Below are 20281 nucleotides of genomic sequence, written 5' to 3'. Positions count from 1 at the left end.
TCTTAGCTGATCCCTCCTGTTTCTAATGTTACATGCCATTCTTCCCTCTCTGATGTGCTAATTCTAATTATTATTACAGGTATTTATGTACATGACTGGAAAAAGGACTTGGTGTACTTTCACATCCTAAAGGAAAGATGGGAGATGGATAGCTCAATTGTACCACTCCCCTTAGCACCATTGCTACTCTTAATATGGATAGACACATTTTCACTTGTAGTTTTCCACAAGTTACAGAGAATACTGTGGACTCTAAATAGAATATTGAATTCTTTTTAGGTTATTGTATTTGGTTTTTTGGTGTGAACAAGAATAATATTTTGACTTCTGCCTTGAGAATTTTGATCATTAGTTCTGAAGAACTATTTTCATTTTTAGCTTAAATAAAAAATTAATATTTTGACAATAACCAAAACTCTTGAGCCAAGAGGACAATCTGGTTAATTTTGGTATTAGAGAAATGAGCTCTCTCCTGTCCATATGGTTCTTCATAGAGGAAATATTTTGGAGCTTCTCAAAAGTCAAAAATTATTATTGTGATTCTTTATCTAATGTATCTCTCTTTGCTGTCTTCCTCTATATTCAAGAAATGTTTAGATAGCTAGTGCTTAAAGTTGAAAAAGATACAAATTTGAAATGAATTTATTTATACATGAAAACTTTAGCATATCTCACAATTACAAAGTAGCCAGAAAAGTGACAATAAGGAATCTAGTTTTGAAGTTTACTGAAAAGTCTCTTAAGTTAACATATACATCTACTCTTTGTCCTCCTGAAGACTCAAAAAGGTTTTGGTAAGCAAGAATGATGGATGATTTTAATAAGAAGAAATTGACTAGAGATAAATATAAACATTACTTAAAAATCAACTTCACAAGCACAATATGGGAATAAAAGAAGGAGTGGATAAACAATAGTTAAAGAAGATGATATCTAGGAGCTTAAGTGAGTTGCAAATTCAATATAATTCAACAGTGTGTGTGACAAGGCAACCATAAAACCGACATAATCTTAGTCTTTATTAAGAGAAGTATGTGGTTGTCCATCCTTCATTTTTGAAGAAGACTAGTGGCATCATGACATTGGGGTCAAGATATATTGTATGTTCAGCTATTGAATTTGGAAGGCACTATCATAGGTCAAGCACAAGTGGTTAATTAGGACATTTGGGGTGAAGGTTGTTCTGGATTGAGTAGTTCACATTTCCTTTGTGCTTCTACAATTCTGCTTTGCTCATGGAATACAATACCTTCTTTGATGCAGACACACCATTCTGAGTGATTCTGTGTCAGAGTTTCCCATGTCAATATTAAAGTTTTTCAGAGATACCTTGAGGGTGTCCTTATACTTCTTTTGACTTTCATGTGAATACTTTCTTTGGGCAAATTTTCTATAAAATAGTTTTTTGGGTAAACATATATTTGGTACTCAGGCTACATGGCCATCCCATCAGAGTTGTATTTTCTGCAATTGAGTTTGAATGATTGGCAGTTGAGCTGTAGAGAAGACTCAATATCTGGTACTTCATTTTGACAGGAATCTTCAGGATCTTGAGATAAATCAAGTGGAAGAAATTCAGTTTTCTGGCATGGCACTGATAGACTGTCCAGGTTTTACAGACATACAACAGTATAGTCAGCACAATAGTTCTATAGACCTTCATTTTTGCATGCAGTCCTGATATCTCTTATCTCCCATACTTTCTTTCAGAGCTTCTAAACTAGCTCTGAAATAATTGCATCAACCTCATCATTTATGTAGATTTCCCTGGAAAGTATACTGTCATGGTAAGTGTTCCATAGCATTCCATAGCATGGAACCATTGATGTGGTGCTGACTGGTGGAGGACCTCTATTTTCTTGTTGATTGTTAGGCCAAAATTAGCACAGACAGCAGAAAATCAATTCATGCTATGTTTCATCTCAGTTTCAGAAGCTATATCGAGTGCCCAATCATCTATGAACAAAAGATTGTGGTACTGACTCTTCCTCCACTTTGGTTTTGGCTTATAGCTTTTTCCAGTTAAATAGTTTCCCATCAATATGGAAGATGATCTGATGCTGTTTTTCATGCTTGTTGAAGGTACTTGACAAGATCATAGAAAACATGTTGAAGAGCTTGGGAGCAAAGCACATAATTCTGCTTCACTACATTAGTGATTGGGAAAGTACAAGAACATTGTCCTTCACCCAGAACTCCTGCAAATGTACCATCATGAAACTGGTGTACAATGCCGATAACCTTCTCCAGGCCACCAGATTTTACCATAATCTTCCACGGAAACCCATGACTGACAGTATCAAAGGCCTTGGTCAAATATTATGCAAAGATCTCTGTGGCTCTCCTCACATTTCTCCTAGAGTTGTCAGGTAACAATCATCATGTAAACCATTCTTTGACCTTTTCTGAAACCATGCTGACTCTTGGAGAGGTGAACATTTTCCAGATAAAGGATCAGCCAATTAAGGAGGACTTTGACAATGATCTTACCAGCACTGACTAGGCAAGAGATCCTAGCACAGGATGGTCTGTTTCCATTTTCTTTATAGAAATGGAAAATGGAGCCATCTTAAACTTCTACTTCCTCTTTTATAATCTAGAAGATTTCAGTCAATTTCTGCATGAACAATGGACCTTGTAGTTCTCTGCTGTGATAAAATCAGTGCCAGATGCTTTGCCACTCAAAAGAAACCTGATGACACTCAGTGCCTCTGTTTCTGTTGGAGGTTTGGCTAAAGACATATAATCATTGCTTCACTATTGATTGATGAAGATCTGTTAAGAACACTATGAAAGTATTCAGCCCATCTATACAGGATCATGTCCTTTTCACTAATTAGTATGCCTCCATCAGTTCTGAGTAGCTGAGATGCACTAAAGGTCTTTGGCCCATATATAATTTTTAGGGCAGTATGGAAACTCTTGGGACTATTGCTGTCAGCATAAAATTGAATCTCATCTGCTTCCTCGTTGAGCCAAGAATTCTACATCTCTCTAAGCTTCACTTGCACTTTGCTTTCTGACTTCTTGGAGATGGATGAGCTTTCCTGCTGATCATTCTCATTTCTCATTTAGAAGCTTCTCAACTTTCTCATCATTTTTTTTTGTCAGATCAGTACTGATGTTGGTGAGTGTTCTGGCCCAGATAAACATATGTGCTATTGTATACTTCATCTTTGAAAGCTGTCCTTTCCTCTTCTGCTTCACTGTTTCTGTGTGCTGACTCAGTTCTCCTTTCAGTTCAGCAATAAACTGTGCACACATGGAGAAATGTTCTATCTGTTGATGTCGAGTCTTGTGACAAGTATCTTGACTTTGGACTGCTGCTTTTCCTGAATGCAGGCATTTAGTTTGGAGAGGAAAAGTCTGTGATTGGTCCAGCCCTCTGTGCCTCACATCACCTTTATTACTCACATTTGCCTGTCTCTTCTGACAATGATGCAATCGATTAAATCCCAGTGCTTACTGTGAGGGTGCATCCATGACATTTTATTATTGTGAGATAGGTGAAAGACAGTGTTGGTGATAAAGTCATGAGATATATACGTTTTCCATAGTAAATGACCATTACTATTATTATTTTTAACTCGATTCCTCCCAATGACTCCCTGCCATGTTTGATAGTCTGTGCCTAGTCTGGTGTTAAAGAAACCTAGAATTATAAGCTTGTCCTCTTTCAGCACATTGAAGATGAAGGTCTCTGGGTTTTCACATAGTTTTCCTTTGACTTCATCAGGGTTTGTAATACTGAGGGCATACACATTAATGATGGTAGTGTGATGTTTTCCTGCAAGTGGCAGTCAGTTATATTGTTATGAGCCTACCATTCACTACTTTTGGGAGTTATGTAATTTTTTTTGATAACTAGATTAGATCTGATTACAGAACCCATGCCTGTTTCATTGCGCTCTTCATCATGACAACCATTCCAGAATGATATATATCCAGTTCCAACTTCAGTAAAATGGTCTTTGTTTGCCAGTCTTTTTCCATTCAGGGTTGCTAATTGGATGAGGTACCTGATGAGTTCTCAAGCCACAAGAATCATTTGTCTTTCAGGTTTTCTGGATTTCATATTGTGCATGAGCATGCATGTATTCAATGTATCAATGGTGAGAATCACTTTAGCAAAAAAAAAAGTATATGTATTTTGACTGCAAGGTGAGATCCCAGTCTGCCACTGTAAGCAGGCTAGGGTTGGGTAAAGCAGAAAGTTTTTAGGGGACCTTTTTCTAGTCCCTTTCTCCCACCAGGAGGTAAGCAATACAGTCCCTAAAAAGGCTTCCCTGACACCCAAGGGACCGTGAAATCTGCTATCCTGGGCCATCTATATGCAGGGTTATAGCTACAGCTCTAAGTGTATCTACACCTGTTGCTTTACTCACCCATCAACACAGGACTTTAAACTGGGCAAAGTAGTGAATAATAGGTCATGTCTTAACTTGTGAGTGAATCTGAGTTGTGAGGCAGAGGTGAGTCAAATCATCAGCCTCACTTTCTCTTCCAGAATCAGTGGTATTTGGTGGCAAGATAGAAGCGATGATTTAGGATGCAGTGGATGACCTTGGTGTCTTCTGTGTATGAGCAAACTCTGAACATTCCACAGTCCTCATTTAGCTGCCATTATGGTCCTTAAAACAAAATTGTTCTTAATCATCAATTCCACTGGGAGAAGTCTTCAAATATTTGAGTAGGCATCCCCTAAGTCACTGACAGGCTTGAGGCCCATTAAACTGGTTTAGTCTGTTGAGAAAATTTTTAGGGTGATTGCTATACATATTACAACTTTTTGGTGATATAGGTGAGAGCTAGAGGACAGGCAGACAGAATGTTCAATGAACAGCACTGAAAAGCACAAGTCCTCCCACCAGAGGTCTTAGTCCTCCCTGAACACCTTATATACTCCAAGAAAAATATAGTTTCCAGAACAAGAAAGGTACTCTGCCCTGGGAGAGACCACATCAGAAATGTTATGTTCCTTTCTCAGTTCTACAATTTAGGAGAACAATAAAGCAATTGATTTCTCAAGATTGTGGTATAGGAGGATCAGGTGAAGGAACTGGGGATATTTAATCTGCAGGAAGAAAGATTTAGAGGGGCATAATGACTGGGAAGTTCTTGCAAAGCTGTCATGTGGAAGAGATGCCAGATCATTCTACTTTGTCACCAAGAGCAGAATTAGAAACCATTGGTGAAAAATTCAGGTAGACAAAATTAGTCTGTGTAAAGAAAAAAAACCCCAGAGCTATCCTCAGATGGAGTTTGATGCCTTGGGAATTAGTGGGTTCTCCCTCATTAGTGGTCTTAAAGTAAAGGTTAGGAGACCATTTGTTAAGGTTGGTGTAGAAGAAATTTCTATTCAAATATGGATGATACTAGATGGTATCTGAGTTCCTTCCAATTCTGAGATTCTGTGATTCTGAAAGTAGTTGATGATTTAATCCTTGTAAAATAGCTTTAGAACTAGAAATATTTTAGGGTATAATTTTTGGGCATTTTAAGCAACTAACATTTTCACTTCATTTTCCAGCTCAGGTACTGATTGAATTTTATTTTTTCCTTAGAAGAGTCAAGATTGTAATTATGTAGCTGTACAAATAAATAATTATGAGACTCAGTGTTCTAAAAGTAGTTTGGAATGCTAAAGAAACTAATGCAATTCTCATATTTCACCTACTGCAGATGGTCAAGTTATTTTTTATACCATTGGTGTCAAACTTAAATAGAAACTCCCTTTGGGGCTAATGTATTGAGTTAGAAGACAACGTTATCTTTGTCGTTACATTTTAATTTATTTATTTTGTTAAATATTTCTGTTATATTTTAATTTGGTTGGGACTAGTTTTGGGAGTTTTGAATGACAGAAGTTTGACACCTCTGGTTTATACTATGATTCTAGTAATTCTTAGTAATTCATTGTAATATTTTGTATTTGTAAAATCATTCTTAAGAAGAATTTAAGAATATATATATATATATAAATGTTATTCACTCAAAGTGACACACATACATGGCATTTTATAGATTTTTAAATATGTCTTGGTCTTGCATGTCCATTTGTTACCAAGAAGACTCAGAAAATTATACCTAAATAATATATTATGTATTTCTGAGCCAATTTAAGGGCAAAAATAGAGATTATTTTATCTATAATTTCAGAGTCCATGGCAATAATTTTATTGGTGAGTTTATAGTGAGTCACAGAATCACAGAATTTTAGAGTAGGAAGAGATCTTAGAAACCATTAAATCCAATCTGTAACTGAATAATAATTCCTTTTATTACAACTTAATATGAGGTCACCCAGCTTTTGCTTAAAGACATTCAGAGAGGGAGGAATCTCCCATTTTTGAATAACTCTAATTTTAAGGAAGTTTTTCCTTCTATCAAGCCTAAATCTATCACCTTGCAAATTATGCTCTTTAATCCTTCTTTTGCCTTTTAGGTTCAAGGAGAAGAACAAAGCTAAACCCTTTATCCCTCCTTCAGATATTTGAATAAAGTAGTTGTATCTTGCTAAGTTTTGTCACATAAGGTGAGTGTCCTTTAGATGTTAAAGATATTCCAAGATTACATGAGTCACTAGAACCTGCCTAATGGCCTGTCATGTCTTCATATAGTCGCTCTATCTATTGGAGCTAAGTGTTACTTATCTCTGTTGAATATTTTTTCCAAGTCAGGGCTGAGTAAACTTTCTTTTAGTAATTCTTCAATTATTTTTGAGTGCCTCCTTTTATTCTAACATTTATCTACATTCTAACATGTAATTTAGAGTGATTTAAAATAATTTAGAATTTAGAATTAATGTAGAATGTAGAAATTTAATTTAACACAGAAGAATATTTATTCTAATGTTTAATGTAGAAGAAATAGATGCAGGTCTGACCTACATCAGCCTCCTCTCCTTTCCCTTCTTATCTCATCACAACATATATATATATGTTTATAGGATAGTTCAGATGTCTGACAACTTGTTTTTAATGGCAGCTTCTTTAACTGGATTTCCACCTTAGCACTTCTTTTTATATAGAAGATAAATACCTTAGTTTGGTGTATTACATGGACAAGTTTGTCCTTCCTTTTTGCCTTTTTAGTTTAAAAACTTTTTGTCAAAACTCCAGGCAAATATATTCTTTTTTTTAAAGCTTTTTATTTTAAAAACATTTGCATGGATAATATTTCAACATTGACCCTTTCATAGCCTTTTTTCCTCTATCACCCTCTCCTAGCTGGCAAGCAATCCAATATATGTTATATATGTTAAAATATATGTTAAATCCAATATGTGTAAACATATTTATACAATTTTCTTGCTGCACAAAAAAAGAAAATGAGTAAAAAAATAAAATGCAAGCAAACAACAAAAAGAGTGAGAATGTTATGTTGTGACCCACATTCAGTTCCCACAGTCCTCTCTCTGGATGTAGATGACTCTCTTCATCATAAGATGATTGGAACTGGCATCAATCATCTTGTTGTAGGAAAGAGTCATGCTCATCAGAATTGATCCTCCTATAATATTGATGTTGCAGGCAAGTACGTTCTTAACAGAGCTAGAATCTTAAGAAGGGGTCCAGAAATGCATATCTTAGTCTCAGACTCCGTCTTATTGGCCAGCTTTTCAATTCCCAAATCCACTTTTCTCTTTAGAATCCCTGATCTTTAGTTGGCAGCAGTGAAGAAAATACCACCTATGCCTGTAAGGTATTCAGTTTCTTGCCCAAGACTTTATAATCTTGAGCAAGGCTTCCTTAATTTTTAACCGTCAATATAATTTGTGCTTATGTGAGCCTTCAGAACTGCATAGTCATCATTTAGTAGATGTCATGGCATAAAGAGAGCCAATTTATAGAGGAAAGATGCCAATAGGGAGATTTGAAGGCCTCAGTTGTTAACTTTGTCTACTATGCAGTTATACTTCTGTTTAATTTATATGTGTGTGTATCAGATTTATATAGCATATGCTATTATTTTTAAATTCATTTTTTCCATGATAATGCACGTTATTGATTTCTGTATTGATAGTTGGTTTTATAGCAAACTCAATATATTTTTTCAATTTTTATTTGTTCTTCTTATCATTATCAAAATACACTGAAAGAGGTTACTCTGACCAATATGTATTTGTGTGTGTATATATATATATATATATATATATATATATATATATATATATATGAATTTTTATTGACATTTTTGTTTATATGGTTTTATACTTGCTTATATTTATATTTATTTAACTGACAATACTTGATTACTAGTAGGATATAGAAGGTGATAGAGATTGAAGAGTTGAGGATGATACTTAAGCCTGAGTGATCTTAAGGATGATGTATAGTATATAATATATATAAATATATATACATGCATATAGGGAAGTCAGAAAGATGGGAGGGTTTTGAGAGAAAGATAATTAGTTTAGTTTTAAACATGTTGAATATGAGATTTCTATAAGACACTTACCTTGAGATATCCACTAGGTATTGGTAATGTGGGACTAGGTTTCAGAAGAAAGCTTAGGGTTAGATAAATGAGAATTACCTAAATGGAGATAAATTGAATCCATAGGAATTTATGAGAACAAGTGAAATCTTATGGAGAGAAAATAGTAGAGGACCCAGGATAGAGTCTTTAGGGAACACACATTACTGCATGTGATCTAGATAAAAGATCCAGCTAAGGATACTGAAAAGGAATGGTTAAGCAAGTAGAGGGGAAGGGCCATAGGTGCAACTTAAAGCATTTGAAAAAAAACAAACTTTAATATTGTTCTGATGGAAAAGCTAGGGAGATGTGGACTAGATGGGAATGCAAATAGATATAACAATTACTTGTTCATGATTTAATATCACCTTGGTAGGTCTCCATTGGAATATCCAGAGATCTATAATTGATCCTGTGATGATTAAGATTAAGATTAAAAAGACATAGATGGCATGAATTTGAATAAGATAACTGAAAATCCAGATGAAAGAATTAAGATCTAGAAAGATCTTGATGGGCTAGAACATTGGAATGAATCTAATAAGATGGTTTTAGTAGCTCTTAAAGTTTTGTAAAGTGCTTTACAAAAAGGGGAAAAGAACCTATTTGTACAAAATACTTATAGCAGCTCTTTTTGTGGTGGCAATGAATTGGAAATTGAGAGAATGGCTAAACAAGTTTGGTAATTGGTTGTAATGGAATATAATTGCCATAAGAAATGATGAGTAGGCAAATTTCAGAAAAACCTGGAAAGATTTAAATGAACTGATGCCAATGAAATGAGCAGAACCAGGAGAAAATTGTACATGGTAACAGCAATATTGTATGATAATCCATGGTAAATGACTTGGCTATTTTTAGCAATACACAGATCTAAGATAATTCCAAGAGAATAATGATGAAAAATGCTATCTTCCTTTGGAGAAAGAACTAATAAAATCTAGATGTAGATTGATGCATACTATTTTTCTTTTTCTATATTTATATGTGTTTGATTTTTTCCCCCTTTGGATGTCGGTCTTTTTTTTAACAACAGAACTAATATGATCATATGTTTCATATGATAACATATGTAACATATATCAGATTTCTTACGGTTGCAGGGAGGGGGAAGATGAGAGAGGGAAAAAAATTTGAATTTAAAAAAAATCAATGCTAAAAATTGTCTTTACATGGATCTGGGGAAAAAATAAAATATTATTAAAAAACAAAAAATACTTTAACAAATATATTTTATTTTATCATAACAATCTTGGAGGTAAGTGCTATTATTATTCTCATTTGAAGATGAGGAAACTGAGACAGATAGTGGTGAAGTGACTGAGGTGGGATTTGAACTTAGGTATTCCTGACCTTGAGAAGGTAGCTGGAACAGTAGATTGAGCTCTGGGCCTGGAATCAGGAAGATAAATTCAAATCTGGCTTCATATACTTACTTACAAACTGTGTGATCTTGGGCAAATTACTTAACCTTCTTTCCTTCAGTTTCCTTATCAATGAAATGAACTAGAGAAGGAAATGACGAACAACTCCACTATCTTTGCCAAGATAAAGGAATTGGAGGCGTTTAGTCTGGACAAGGAAAAACTTAAGGAGAAGGACGCTATAGTCATCTTCAAGTATTTGAGAGGCTAGCATGTGGAATGATTAGACTGATTTTTTTCATCTTCCATGCCTAACACAATGTCTTGCCAAATAATGTGTACTTAAGAAAAGTTTATTAAATTAGATTAATGGAAAAATCCCAGATTTCCAGACTCTCAGTTCATTTCACAGGCATGCAAATTTTGAGCTGTTTTACATTATAACCTGAACCTTTGAAGCTTCCATGATATATGTGTATGTGTGTGTGTTTGTGTATGTGTATGTATATTAAGGTTAATGTGTTTGTTTCCTCATCATTCTTGACCTTTCTGCAGCATTAGGCACCACTGATCATCGTTCCTTACACACTCCCTCTTTTTGTGATACTACTCTCTTCTGGTTCTCCTGACTGCTTCTCAACCTCCTTTGCAGAATCTTCATCTAGGTTATGCTTATTCACCATGAGTGTTCCCCAAGATTCTGTCCTGGATTCTTTTCTCCTCTCTCTATATTATCCTGATAATTTTTTTTTTGTTTTGTTAAATTCCCAGGGGTTTAATTATTATTATTTTACCGTTAAACCAGAAAAATAGTAACTGTTATTTATACAGTCCCTTAAGATTTGCAAAGTGGTTTCATGTATTATCTCATTTGATCCTCATAACAACCCTATTTGGCAAGCTCTACAAATATTATTGTCTCTGTGGATCTAATTATTATTTCTATGCATCCTGAATTCCAGTCCCAATAACCAACTGCCCAATGAACATTTCAAGCTGGCTATCCTGTAGGCATCTCAAACTCAGCATATCTAAAACAATACTCATTAATTTTCCCCCTCTAAATCCTCCTCTTTTCCAAAAAATTTTTGGTCAGCCAGGCTCAAAGACTCAGTGTCATCCTTCATTCTCATTTATCTTTCATATCCAATATGTTTCCAAATCTTGTGATTTTTTTTACCTTCTTTCTATTTAAATAACTTGTATTATGGTTCAAGTCTTTATTACTCTCCGCTTCATCTATTTCAATAGCCTTCTAACTGGTATTCTAATCTCAAGTCTCTTCCCTTTCTGATCTATCTTCCACTCAGTTGCCAAGGTGACTTTTCAAAGTGTTGACCATGTATTGACAACATTCTCTAAATGGTAGCAGTGTCACCCCTCCTTTACCAAAGTGCCTCCTCCTCTTTCATCCTCCTCAATTCCTTCCAATGAGCTCCAGTGGCTCCTTTTTATTTCCAAGATCAATTGTAAAATCCACTATTTGGCTTTTAAAACTCTTCATAACCTGTACGCTTTGTGCCTTTCATGTCTTCTTAGCCTTTATTCTCCTTTTACCCTATGACTCAGTGACACCATCCTACTTGCAATTCTCTGAAGGTGACATTCCATTTCTCTGACTCCTTACTGACTGTTCTCTACTTCTGAAATGCTGTGACCTCTCACCTCTGCCTCTGGCTAAGAATTAGACTTTCTTTAAGACTCAGCCAAAATCCCACTTTCTATAAGATGTTTTTCTTCATTCCCTCAGTTGCTAATACTGTCCTGTCTCAGATTAGTTATTTTATATGCTCTATATTTCTTTTATATACCTAGCTATATCTCCTATTAGGATGTATATTCTTTAAAAGCAGGGACTACTTTTGCTTTTCCTTGTCTTCTTAGCATTTGGCACAGTGTCTGGCACATAAGTACTTAATAAATGCTTATTGAATGACTGACAGATTAATTATATCAGTTACCTCTGTGGTGCCATATTCTTTGGCTAATAGAACAACTCTTATGCTTTGCTTGCTTCTGTTGGCTGCATTAACTAAGACAGGTTGGGAATCTTTAGAGGGAGTCCAGAATCAGAGATTTAGGGCTACAAAGATCTTAAAAGTTATTTAATCTGAACTCCTTATGTATAGATGAAGAAACTGAAAGCCAGAGGGAAGTTATCCATAGTCATACAAGCAGCAAAGCCAGTCTTAGCCCCTGTCTCCTCACTTCAAATCCATTGCTCTTTCCATTATATCCTTTGAGGAAGCACTTCTATTTCCTGGGGAAACAGAATTGGTTCTTCAGGAAGGAAAGCATAAAATGCTCATGAAAATATGGGATTTAAATAACAGAGTATTCTTAGAAGAAATATGCCAATTTCCCCTGAGGCTCATGATTTTTTCCATAGGAAACCTGGCAACATTGCTGGCATAAGTTGGGTGCTGATATTTCTGTACCCAACTTGGAGCCAATATCTCTTCACTGCTTGCTAAAAGAGGTAGAAAATATGAGAAAAGTCAAGCTTTATTTCTTCCAGCAGGCTTGGAGTTCTCCTGTTGTAGGAAAGGTTATATGGATCTTCCTCAAATGCCAGGCATGTCCTGTTCTGGGCAAGGACAGTCTAATATCATGGGAGAAATGCCTGGCAGACCATGATGTCTCATCTCTTATTTCCTATTCCTCATTTCCTTTCCTGTGAAAGGAGATATAATCCTCTACTTGGCATTCAAGGCCTTCTACAATCTGGTATCACCCTCTTTCTTGAGTCCTATTTCTACTGTACTCCTTCATTTAATCCCATGTCCCACTCACAGTTTACTACTTTGTTCAGACTACTTTCCATCCCTAAAATACCATTCTTCCTTATCTGCCTAATTCCTATTCATTTTTTGAAACCCCATGTAAATGTTACCTCTCCCATGAGATCTCCCTCTGATCTCCCTCATCACAAACAAGCATTTTTCTTTTAGTTGATGGAGTATTTCATCTGTACTTCGCCAATGTATTGAGAAAGCATGCTCACTTTGGAAATCAGAGGAACTGGATTCACATCCTAGTTCTGTTAACTGCGAGATTCTGGGCAAATCCCTCCATCTCTGTGAGCCTCAGTTTTCTCACTTGCAAAAATGTTTTCTAAAGGACCAAGTGACACAGTAGATAAATCATGTTCCCTGTAGTCAGGAGACTCTTTCTAGCTGTATGACTACAAGAAATCACTTAACCTTGATTGCCTCCCAAAAAAAAGTTCTTTAATATATCTTTTAGCTTGTATACTATGATTCTGCTTATTATGTGATGATACATATTGCAGTAAATAGGATAGTTAACTGTATATGTATCATTTCTCTCTATTGGGAAGATCTATAAGGATATGGAGTATGTTTTATCTAAAATATATATCTCTACTGTAGCACAATGCTCTCTGCATAAAATTTAGTTGCTTTTCAGTTTGTATGACTTTTCATGACCATACTTGGGATTTTCTTGGCAGAGATACTGTACAGGTTTGCCATTTCCTTCTCCAGCTGATTTTCCAATTGAAGAAACTGAGGCAAACAGGGTTAAATGATTTGCTGAGGGTCACAAAGTTATACACGGCAGATACTTAATAAATAATTATTGAGTTGCACTGAAGTAGAAGCAGTCAGTGGGAACTGGTAGCAATAACAAATGCCTTGAGTCTTCCTCCCAGCCAGGCACTGGTAATTGACTTAAATATCCAACAACTGAGATGGGTACAAACATAGTTCAAATCACTGACATATTATATGATGTAATGGAAAGAGCCCATGAGTTAGAAGTCCAGAGACTTTGCTTTTAGTTCTGGCTAGTCAGTGACAGAGCTATGAGACTCAGGGCAATTCTAAGTTAACTTTCTGGGTCTCAATTTTTTTTTAATGTATAAACTGAGGAACCTCTTTAAGGTTCTTCTCAAATGTAAAAACTGAGGAATTTCCTTTCCTTCCTTTCTCTTTCTCTCTTCCCTCTTTTTTCTCCTTCCCCTCTTCCTTTTCCCCTTCTTTACTTCCTTTTGTTCCTCTTTTCTTCTTTTCTCTCTCTCCCCTTTCTCTTCTTTTCCTCTTTTTCATCTTTCCCCTTTTCTTTTGCTCTTCCCCATCCTTTTTTCTCTTCTTTTCACTTTCTTCTTTCCTTTTCCTTTTCTTTTCCTCTTTCCCTTACTTCTTTCTCTTTTTTCTTTCTCCCTCTTTTCCTCTTTTATCTTCCCCTTTCCCTCTTTTTGTCCTTTCTCTTTCTTTTCTTCCTTTCCTTTCCTCTCCTGTTTTTTCTCCTCTTTTCCTCTCTTTCCTCCCTTTTTCCTTTTCCTCTCCCCTTTCTACTTCTTTATTCTGCTCCCCCTCTTCTTCTTTCTACTTCAGATCTGTGATTTAATTGGTATGGAGAACTCTATCAATGAAGATAGATAGGCAATTCTTCTCTAGCTTGTAATTTTGGAGAGTTGCCTAGGGGCATTGAGATATTATCTAGTTAAAGTCTTCCTTACTTCAAGATTAGTTCTTCTATGCCAGGCTGCACCTTTTAAGGCTCAGACTTTCTTAGAGTTTTCAACATTTTTTGAATTTCAGGCCCAAGGTGAATCTAAGAGAGAGAATACTTCACTATTTACTTTATAAATAGTTTTTGAGCTCTGTTTTTCTAATCTGAGTATATATTTTGGAGCTCTGAGTAATCAGAAGATTCATATACAAGGCACTGAGTGACCGTAAAGCAGTTTTGTATATGTGTCATGTTATTTTTAGGAATGAGAAAAAGTGAGTGAAAGCTCCTTACTGGATTAGAGGAATGGTTGGTACGTGCTGGAGTATAAATGTCTTACTCAGGTAGTAGCTTTGACTGTTATATAAGAATGCCTGGTGTCTATTCTGGCCCATGGTAAATGTTTAGAAAGGGATTGGGATGCTTTGGAGACCATTTGGGATCTTAATGTGACAAACTGAGACTGGCTGCCTAAAAGATTTTTTTATTGTGTTAGTTGGAGGGACTAATCCGCTAAAATTCTTAAGAGACAAGTAGTTTTGGATAAAGAATAAGAAAAAAAGACATTAAAATACTGAAGAGTAATAATATTTGAAGCTAGAGAAGACCTCCTTAGTGCTCAGGCAGGGGCCACAGGAATCTTTTGTTTTGAATCCTAAAGACTTTCCCTAATTGGGGGGGGGGAGATAGGGCTGGGTAGGAATTAGATAAAGGATTTTTAAAATGGGTTGGAAGTTTTAATAAAGAAAATTAGACTGTGTCTGGAAAAAAACAATGACAACAAAATACTTTGTAACAATTAAAATGTCCAAAAGTGGAATGGACTACTGTGGGATAGTGGATTTCTCTCACTGGAGCTCTTTAAACAAAGTTGGGTAACTTCTTTCCCAGTATGTTATTCCTTTCTGTTAACAGAATTCCTTTCTGTTATGGTTTGGACTAAATGACTACTGAGATTTCTTGCAGCTCTAAAATTATGTGATTCTAGCATTTATCAAAGTTTAGTCTAGCACAAGTGAAAACTTAATAAATTTTTTAGTAATTCATTATTTAGTAATATATTTTAGATATTTTATTATTAATAAATAAATGCAACAAATAAATGCTTGGCTTGACTTCTGCCTGACTGGCCTTGACACCACACTACTCAGTCACAGGGCAGTAAAGAGACCAACTTTGAGAATTTTAGAGGAACTCCAAGGTCCCTGAATACAATCCTTGGTAAAGTGTTCCTTGTTGATTTTAATGTAGTGCTGGGATGTCCTTGAAAGAACAAACAGCTGTGGTTTTACCTTGGTAGTGAGTTATTCTAGCAGGCTCCATGTCTCACGTAAATGGTAACCTTTGCTGAGTGTAACTTGAGCTCTTTGTAAAAGGGACAGAATTAGACTGCACCACATGGGGAATCCAAGACCTCTGCCATCTTCCTCTAGAAAGATTACAAGATACATACAGATCATGCATGCCCTGTATACAAACAACAATGATGACATTCTAATATTGCCTGGACAGCCAGAATGGCTAAAAGATTATATTATTCCCCTTTCTGGGATAGTCATAAGATAAGAGCTAGAAAATATTAAATTGAATATTGAGGGTCAGAAAAATTAAATATGAAACTTATTTTAGAGAAAAATGGAACATTTGAAAGAGTTGAAATAAACTTTTTATTTAAAAAAAGGGGGAGTGGAGAAGGAGAAGCCTATATTTAAGGATGGCATTAGAGGTAGCCTTAGCTCTGTGTGACACTTTACATGTGTTAATGTATCACAGTCTGAAGAGTCACAGAATCTCAGAACTGGAGAAAACCTCAGAGATCAGTTACTCCAATCAATACTTAGACAAGAATCCTGGCCACAATATTCTCTAGAAGTGATCATCCAGTCTTTGCTGACAGACTTACAATGAGCTGGAATTTACTACCTCATAGGATAGCTGGGATAATTTTTAAATGAACTTAATTTTAGAAAGCTTTTTTTTTTCTTCTCTTTTTTTTTTCTCAAGCTTAAATCTGTTGCTCTACAACTTCCACCTACGGCTCCTATCTAGTCCTGCTCTGTGAAGCAGTGTAAAACAAGTTTTAATCCTACTTGTCAGCCTTTGAATGCTTTTGACAGCTATAATGCCCTACTAAACTTTCTCTTCTCCAGCTTAAATATTTCTGGTTCCTTATTAACCTGATTGCTGTCCTCTAGATAAGTCCTTTAGCTTGTCAATGTCCATTCTAAAATGAGGCCTCAGAGCTGAATAGAATGCTTTAGCTGATCTGATCAAAGTAGAGTACAGTCAGGCTATCTCCCTTTCTTTGCTTTAGATGTGGACTCCTATAGCACAACTTAAAGTTGTGTTGGCTCTTTTGGTGACCTTGCTTATGCACTGCTGAGTCATGTGGAATATTCCCAAATCTTTTTCACATAAACTGTAGTCCAAACTTACTTTTCTTATCTTGTACCTATGATTTTTTTTTTTTAAATCCATGACTACTCCTTCACATTTGTCTCTATTAAATCTCATCTTATTAGATTCAGCCAATAATTCTAGTTTGTCGAGATCTTTTTGGATCCTGATTTGGTCCATCCAATGTGTCAATGATACCTTGAGAGATTGGTGTGATTTGTAAACCTGATAATGTCAGGTGAAAAGGGGATTATACTGGAAAAAGAGAGAAAAGGAGCTATTTTAAAATAAGGGAAATTACACCTCACAAAGAGACAAAGAAGACCTATTACAATTGAGGGAAAGAAGGGGTGGGGGATGAGTATTGTGTGAATCTTACTCTCACCAGATTTGGTTCAAAGAGAGAATATCAAACATATTTGGTTTCACACAAAAACTTGTCTCACTTTATAGGGAAGTGGGAGGGGAAAGGGAAAAAGAAAGAGAAAGATTAATAGAAGGGAAAACAGAAGTTTTAGGGGAAAGGTATAAAAAAGGGAGAGAGGCTCTAAAGGGGAAGGGCAATTTAAAAGAGGTGGTCATCAGAAGCAAAATACCGAGGAGAAGGAAAGGGGGAAAGAAAAGAGAAAAGCATAACTTAGGGTAAATAAGATGGCAGGAAATACAGAATTAGTTAATTTAACTTTGAATGTGAATGGGATGAACTCTCCCATAAAATGGAAGCAGATAAAAGATTGGATTAAAAGCCAGAATCCCACAATATGTTGTTTACAAGAAACACATTTAAAGCAGAGTAACACATACAGAGTGAAGGTAAGGGGTTGAAGCAGAATCTATTATGCTTCAGGCGAAGTAAAAAAAAAAAAAAGCAGAGGTGACAATCCTGATCTCAGATCAAGTAAAAGCAAAGATAGACCTAATTAAAAGAGATAAGGAAGAAAACTATATTTTACTAAAGGGTACCATAGATAATAAAGCAATATCAATACTAAATATATATGTACCAAGTGATATAGCATCCAAATTCTTAGAGAAGTTAAGAAAGATGCAAGAAGAAATAGGCAGCAAATCTATACTAGTGGGGGATCTCAACTTTGCTCTCTCAGAACTAGATAAATCAAACCACAAAATAGATAAGAAAGAATTAAGGAGGTAAAAAGAATGTATAATAGTATACATAGATATACTTTATCTATGGTATAATATGTCTTTGGAGAAAATTGAATGGGGATAGAAAGGAGTTTACTTTTTTCTTGATGGTTCATGGAACCTATACAAAAATTGACCCTGTATTAGGGCATAAAAACCTCAAAATCAAATGCAGAAAGGCAGAAATAGTAAATGCATTTTTTTCAGATCATGATGCAATAAACATCATATGCTATATAAGGCCAGGAGAAAATAGACCAAAAATTAAGTGGAAATTAAATAATCTCATCCTAAAGAATGAATGGGTGAAACTGTAACAAATCATAGACACAATCAACAACTTCATCCAAGAGAATGACAATAATGAGGTACCACACCAAAATTTGTGGGATGCAAAGTGATTTTAAGGGGAAATTTTATATCTCTAGATGTTTACTGGCATAAAATAGAGAAAGAGAAGTTCAATGAATTGGTCTTCACAACTAAAAAAGCTAGAAAAAAAAGTAAAAACCCCTCAATTAAACACCAAATTTGAAATTCTGAAAATAAAAGGGGAGATTAATACAATTGAAAATAAGAAAACTTTTGAATTAATAAATAAAACTAAGAGCTGGTTTTATGAAAACCCAACAAAACAAACCTTTAGTTAATTTGATTAGAAAAAGGAAAGAAGAAAATCAAATTGTTAGTCTCAAAAATGAAAAGGGAGAATTTTCCACCAATGAAGAGGAAATTAGAACAATAATTAGGAGTTATTTTGCCGAACTATATGCCAACAAATTTGATAATCTAAGTGAAATGGAGGAATATCTACAAAAGTATAGATTGCCTAGTTTAACAGAAAAGGAAATAAATTATTTAAATAGTTCTATTTTATAAAAAGAAATAGAACAAGCTATTAATTCCCTAAGAAAAAAATCTCCAGGGCCAAATGGATTTACATGTGATTTCTACCAAACATTTAAAGAACAATTAATTCCAATACTATATAAACTATTTGAAAAAATAGGGAAAGGAGTCCTACAAAATTTCTTTTATGACACAGATATGATGCTGATAGCTAAACCAGGTAGAGTGAAAACAGAGAAAGAAAATTATAGACCAATTTCCCAAATGAATATTGATGCAAAAATCTTAAATGAAATATTAGCAGGATTATAGAAAGTCATCCTCAAAATAATGTACTATGACCAAGTAGGCTTTATACCAGGAATGCAGGACTACTTCAATATTAGGAAAACTATTAGCATAATTGACTATATCAATAACCAAACTAACAAAAATCATATGATTATCTCAATAGATGCAGAATTCCTATTAAAAACACTAGAGAGTATAGGAATAAATGGACTTTTCCTTAAAATGATGAGTAGTATCTATTTAAAACCATCAGCAAGCATCATATGTAATGGGGACAAACTAGAACCACTCCCAATAAGATCAAAGGAGAAATAAGGTTGCCCACTGTTACCATTACTATTCAATATTGTATTAAAAATGTTATCTTTGGCAATAGGAGAAGAAAAAGATTAAAGGAATTGGAGTAGGTAATGAGGAAACCAAATTATCACTCTTTGCAGGTGATATGATGATTTACTTAGAGAACTACTAGAGACAATTCACAACTTTAGCAAAGTTGCAGGATACAAAATAAATTCACATAAAGCATCAACATTTTTATATATTATCCACAAAGTCCAGCAGCAAGAGATACAAAAAGAAATTCCATTCAAAATAATTGTCGACATAGTAAAATATTTGGGAATCTATCTGCCAAGGGAAAGTCAGAAACTATATGAACACAACTGCAAAATGCTTTCCACACAAATCGTCAGACCTAATTAGTTGAGAAAATATCAAGTGCTCATAGGTAGGCAGAGTGAATATAATAAAAATGACAAAATACTTAAATTAATCTACTTATTTAGTGCCATACCAATCAAACTCCCAAGAAATGTTTTACAAACCTAGAAAAAATAATAACAAAGTCCGTCTGGAAGAACAAAAGGTCAAGAATTTCAAGTGAATTAATGAAAAAAAAATGCCAATGAAAGTGGCCTAGCTGTGCCAGACCTAAAATATATTATAAAGCAGCAGTCATCAATACCATTTGGTACTGACTAAGAAAGAGAGTAGTCAATCAGTGGAATAGGTGAGGATCACAGAATAAAATAGTCTATAACTATAGCAATCTAGTGTTTGACAAACCCAAAGACAAACTTTTAGAATAAGAACTCACCATTTGATGAAAACTGCTGAGAAAATTGGAAATTAGTATGGAAGAAACTAGGCATTGACCCAAACCTAACACCACATACCAAGATAAGGCCAAAATAGGCTCATGGTTTAGATATGAAGACTGATATTATAAGAGCAGCTAGGTGGTGCAGTGGATAGAGCACCAGCCTTGA

General features: G+C 35.0%; 1 protein-coding gene across 1 annotated transcript in view; it reads left to right on the top strand.

The window, feature by feature from the left end:
• The window catches only part of FAM13B (family with sequence similarity 13 member B), a 231591-nt gene extending 225079 nt beyond the window's left edge, over positions 1 to 6512 (top strand). Inside the window, exon 25 of the mRNA XM_031953318.1 lies at positions 6446 to 6512. Within this exon, the coding sequence (XP_031809178.1) occupies positions 6446 to 6497 (52 nt within the window). The 3' untranslated portion in view covers positions 6498 to 6512. The remainder of the gene's footprint in view (positions 1 to 6445) is intronic.
• The last annotated feature ends 13769 nt before the right edge of the window (positions 6513 to 20281 follow it).

Source organism: Sarcophilus harrisii, chromosome 2 (genome assembly GCF_902635505.1).
Source record: "Sarcophilus harrisii chromosome 2, mSarHar1.11, whole genome shotgun sequence".
Classification (NCBI taxonomy): Eukaryota; Metazoa; Chordata; class Mammalia; order Dasyuromorphia; family Dasyuridae; genus Sarcophilus; species Sarcophilus harrisii.
Note: the sequence above shows the minus strand (reverse complement) of the source record. Positions and strands in the feature narration are given on the sequence as shown.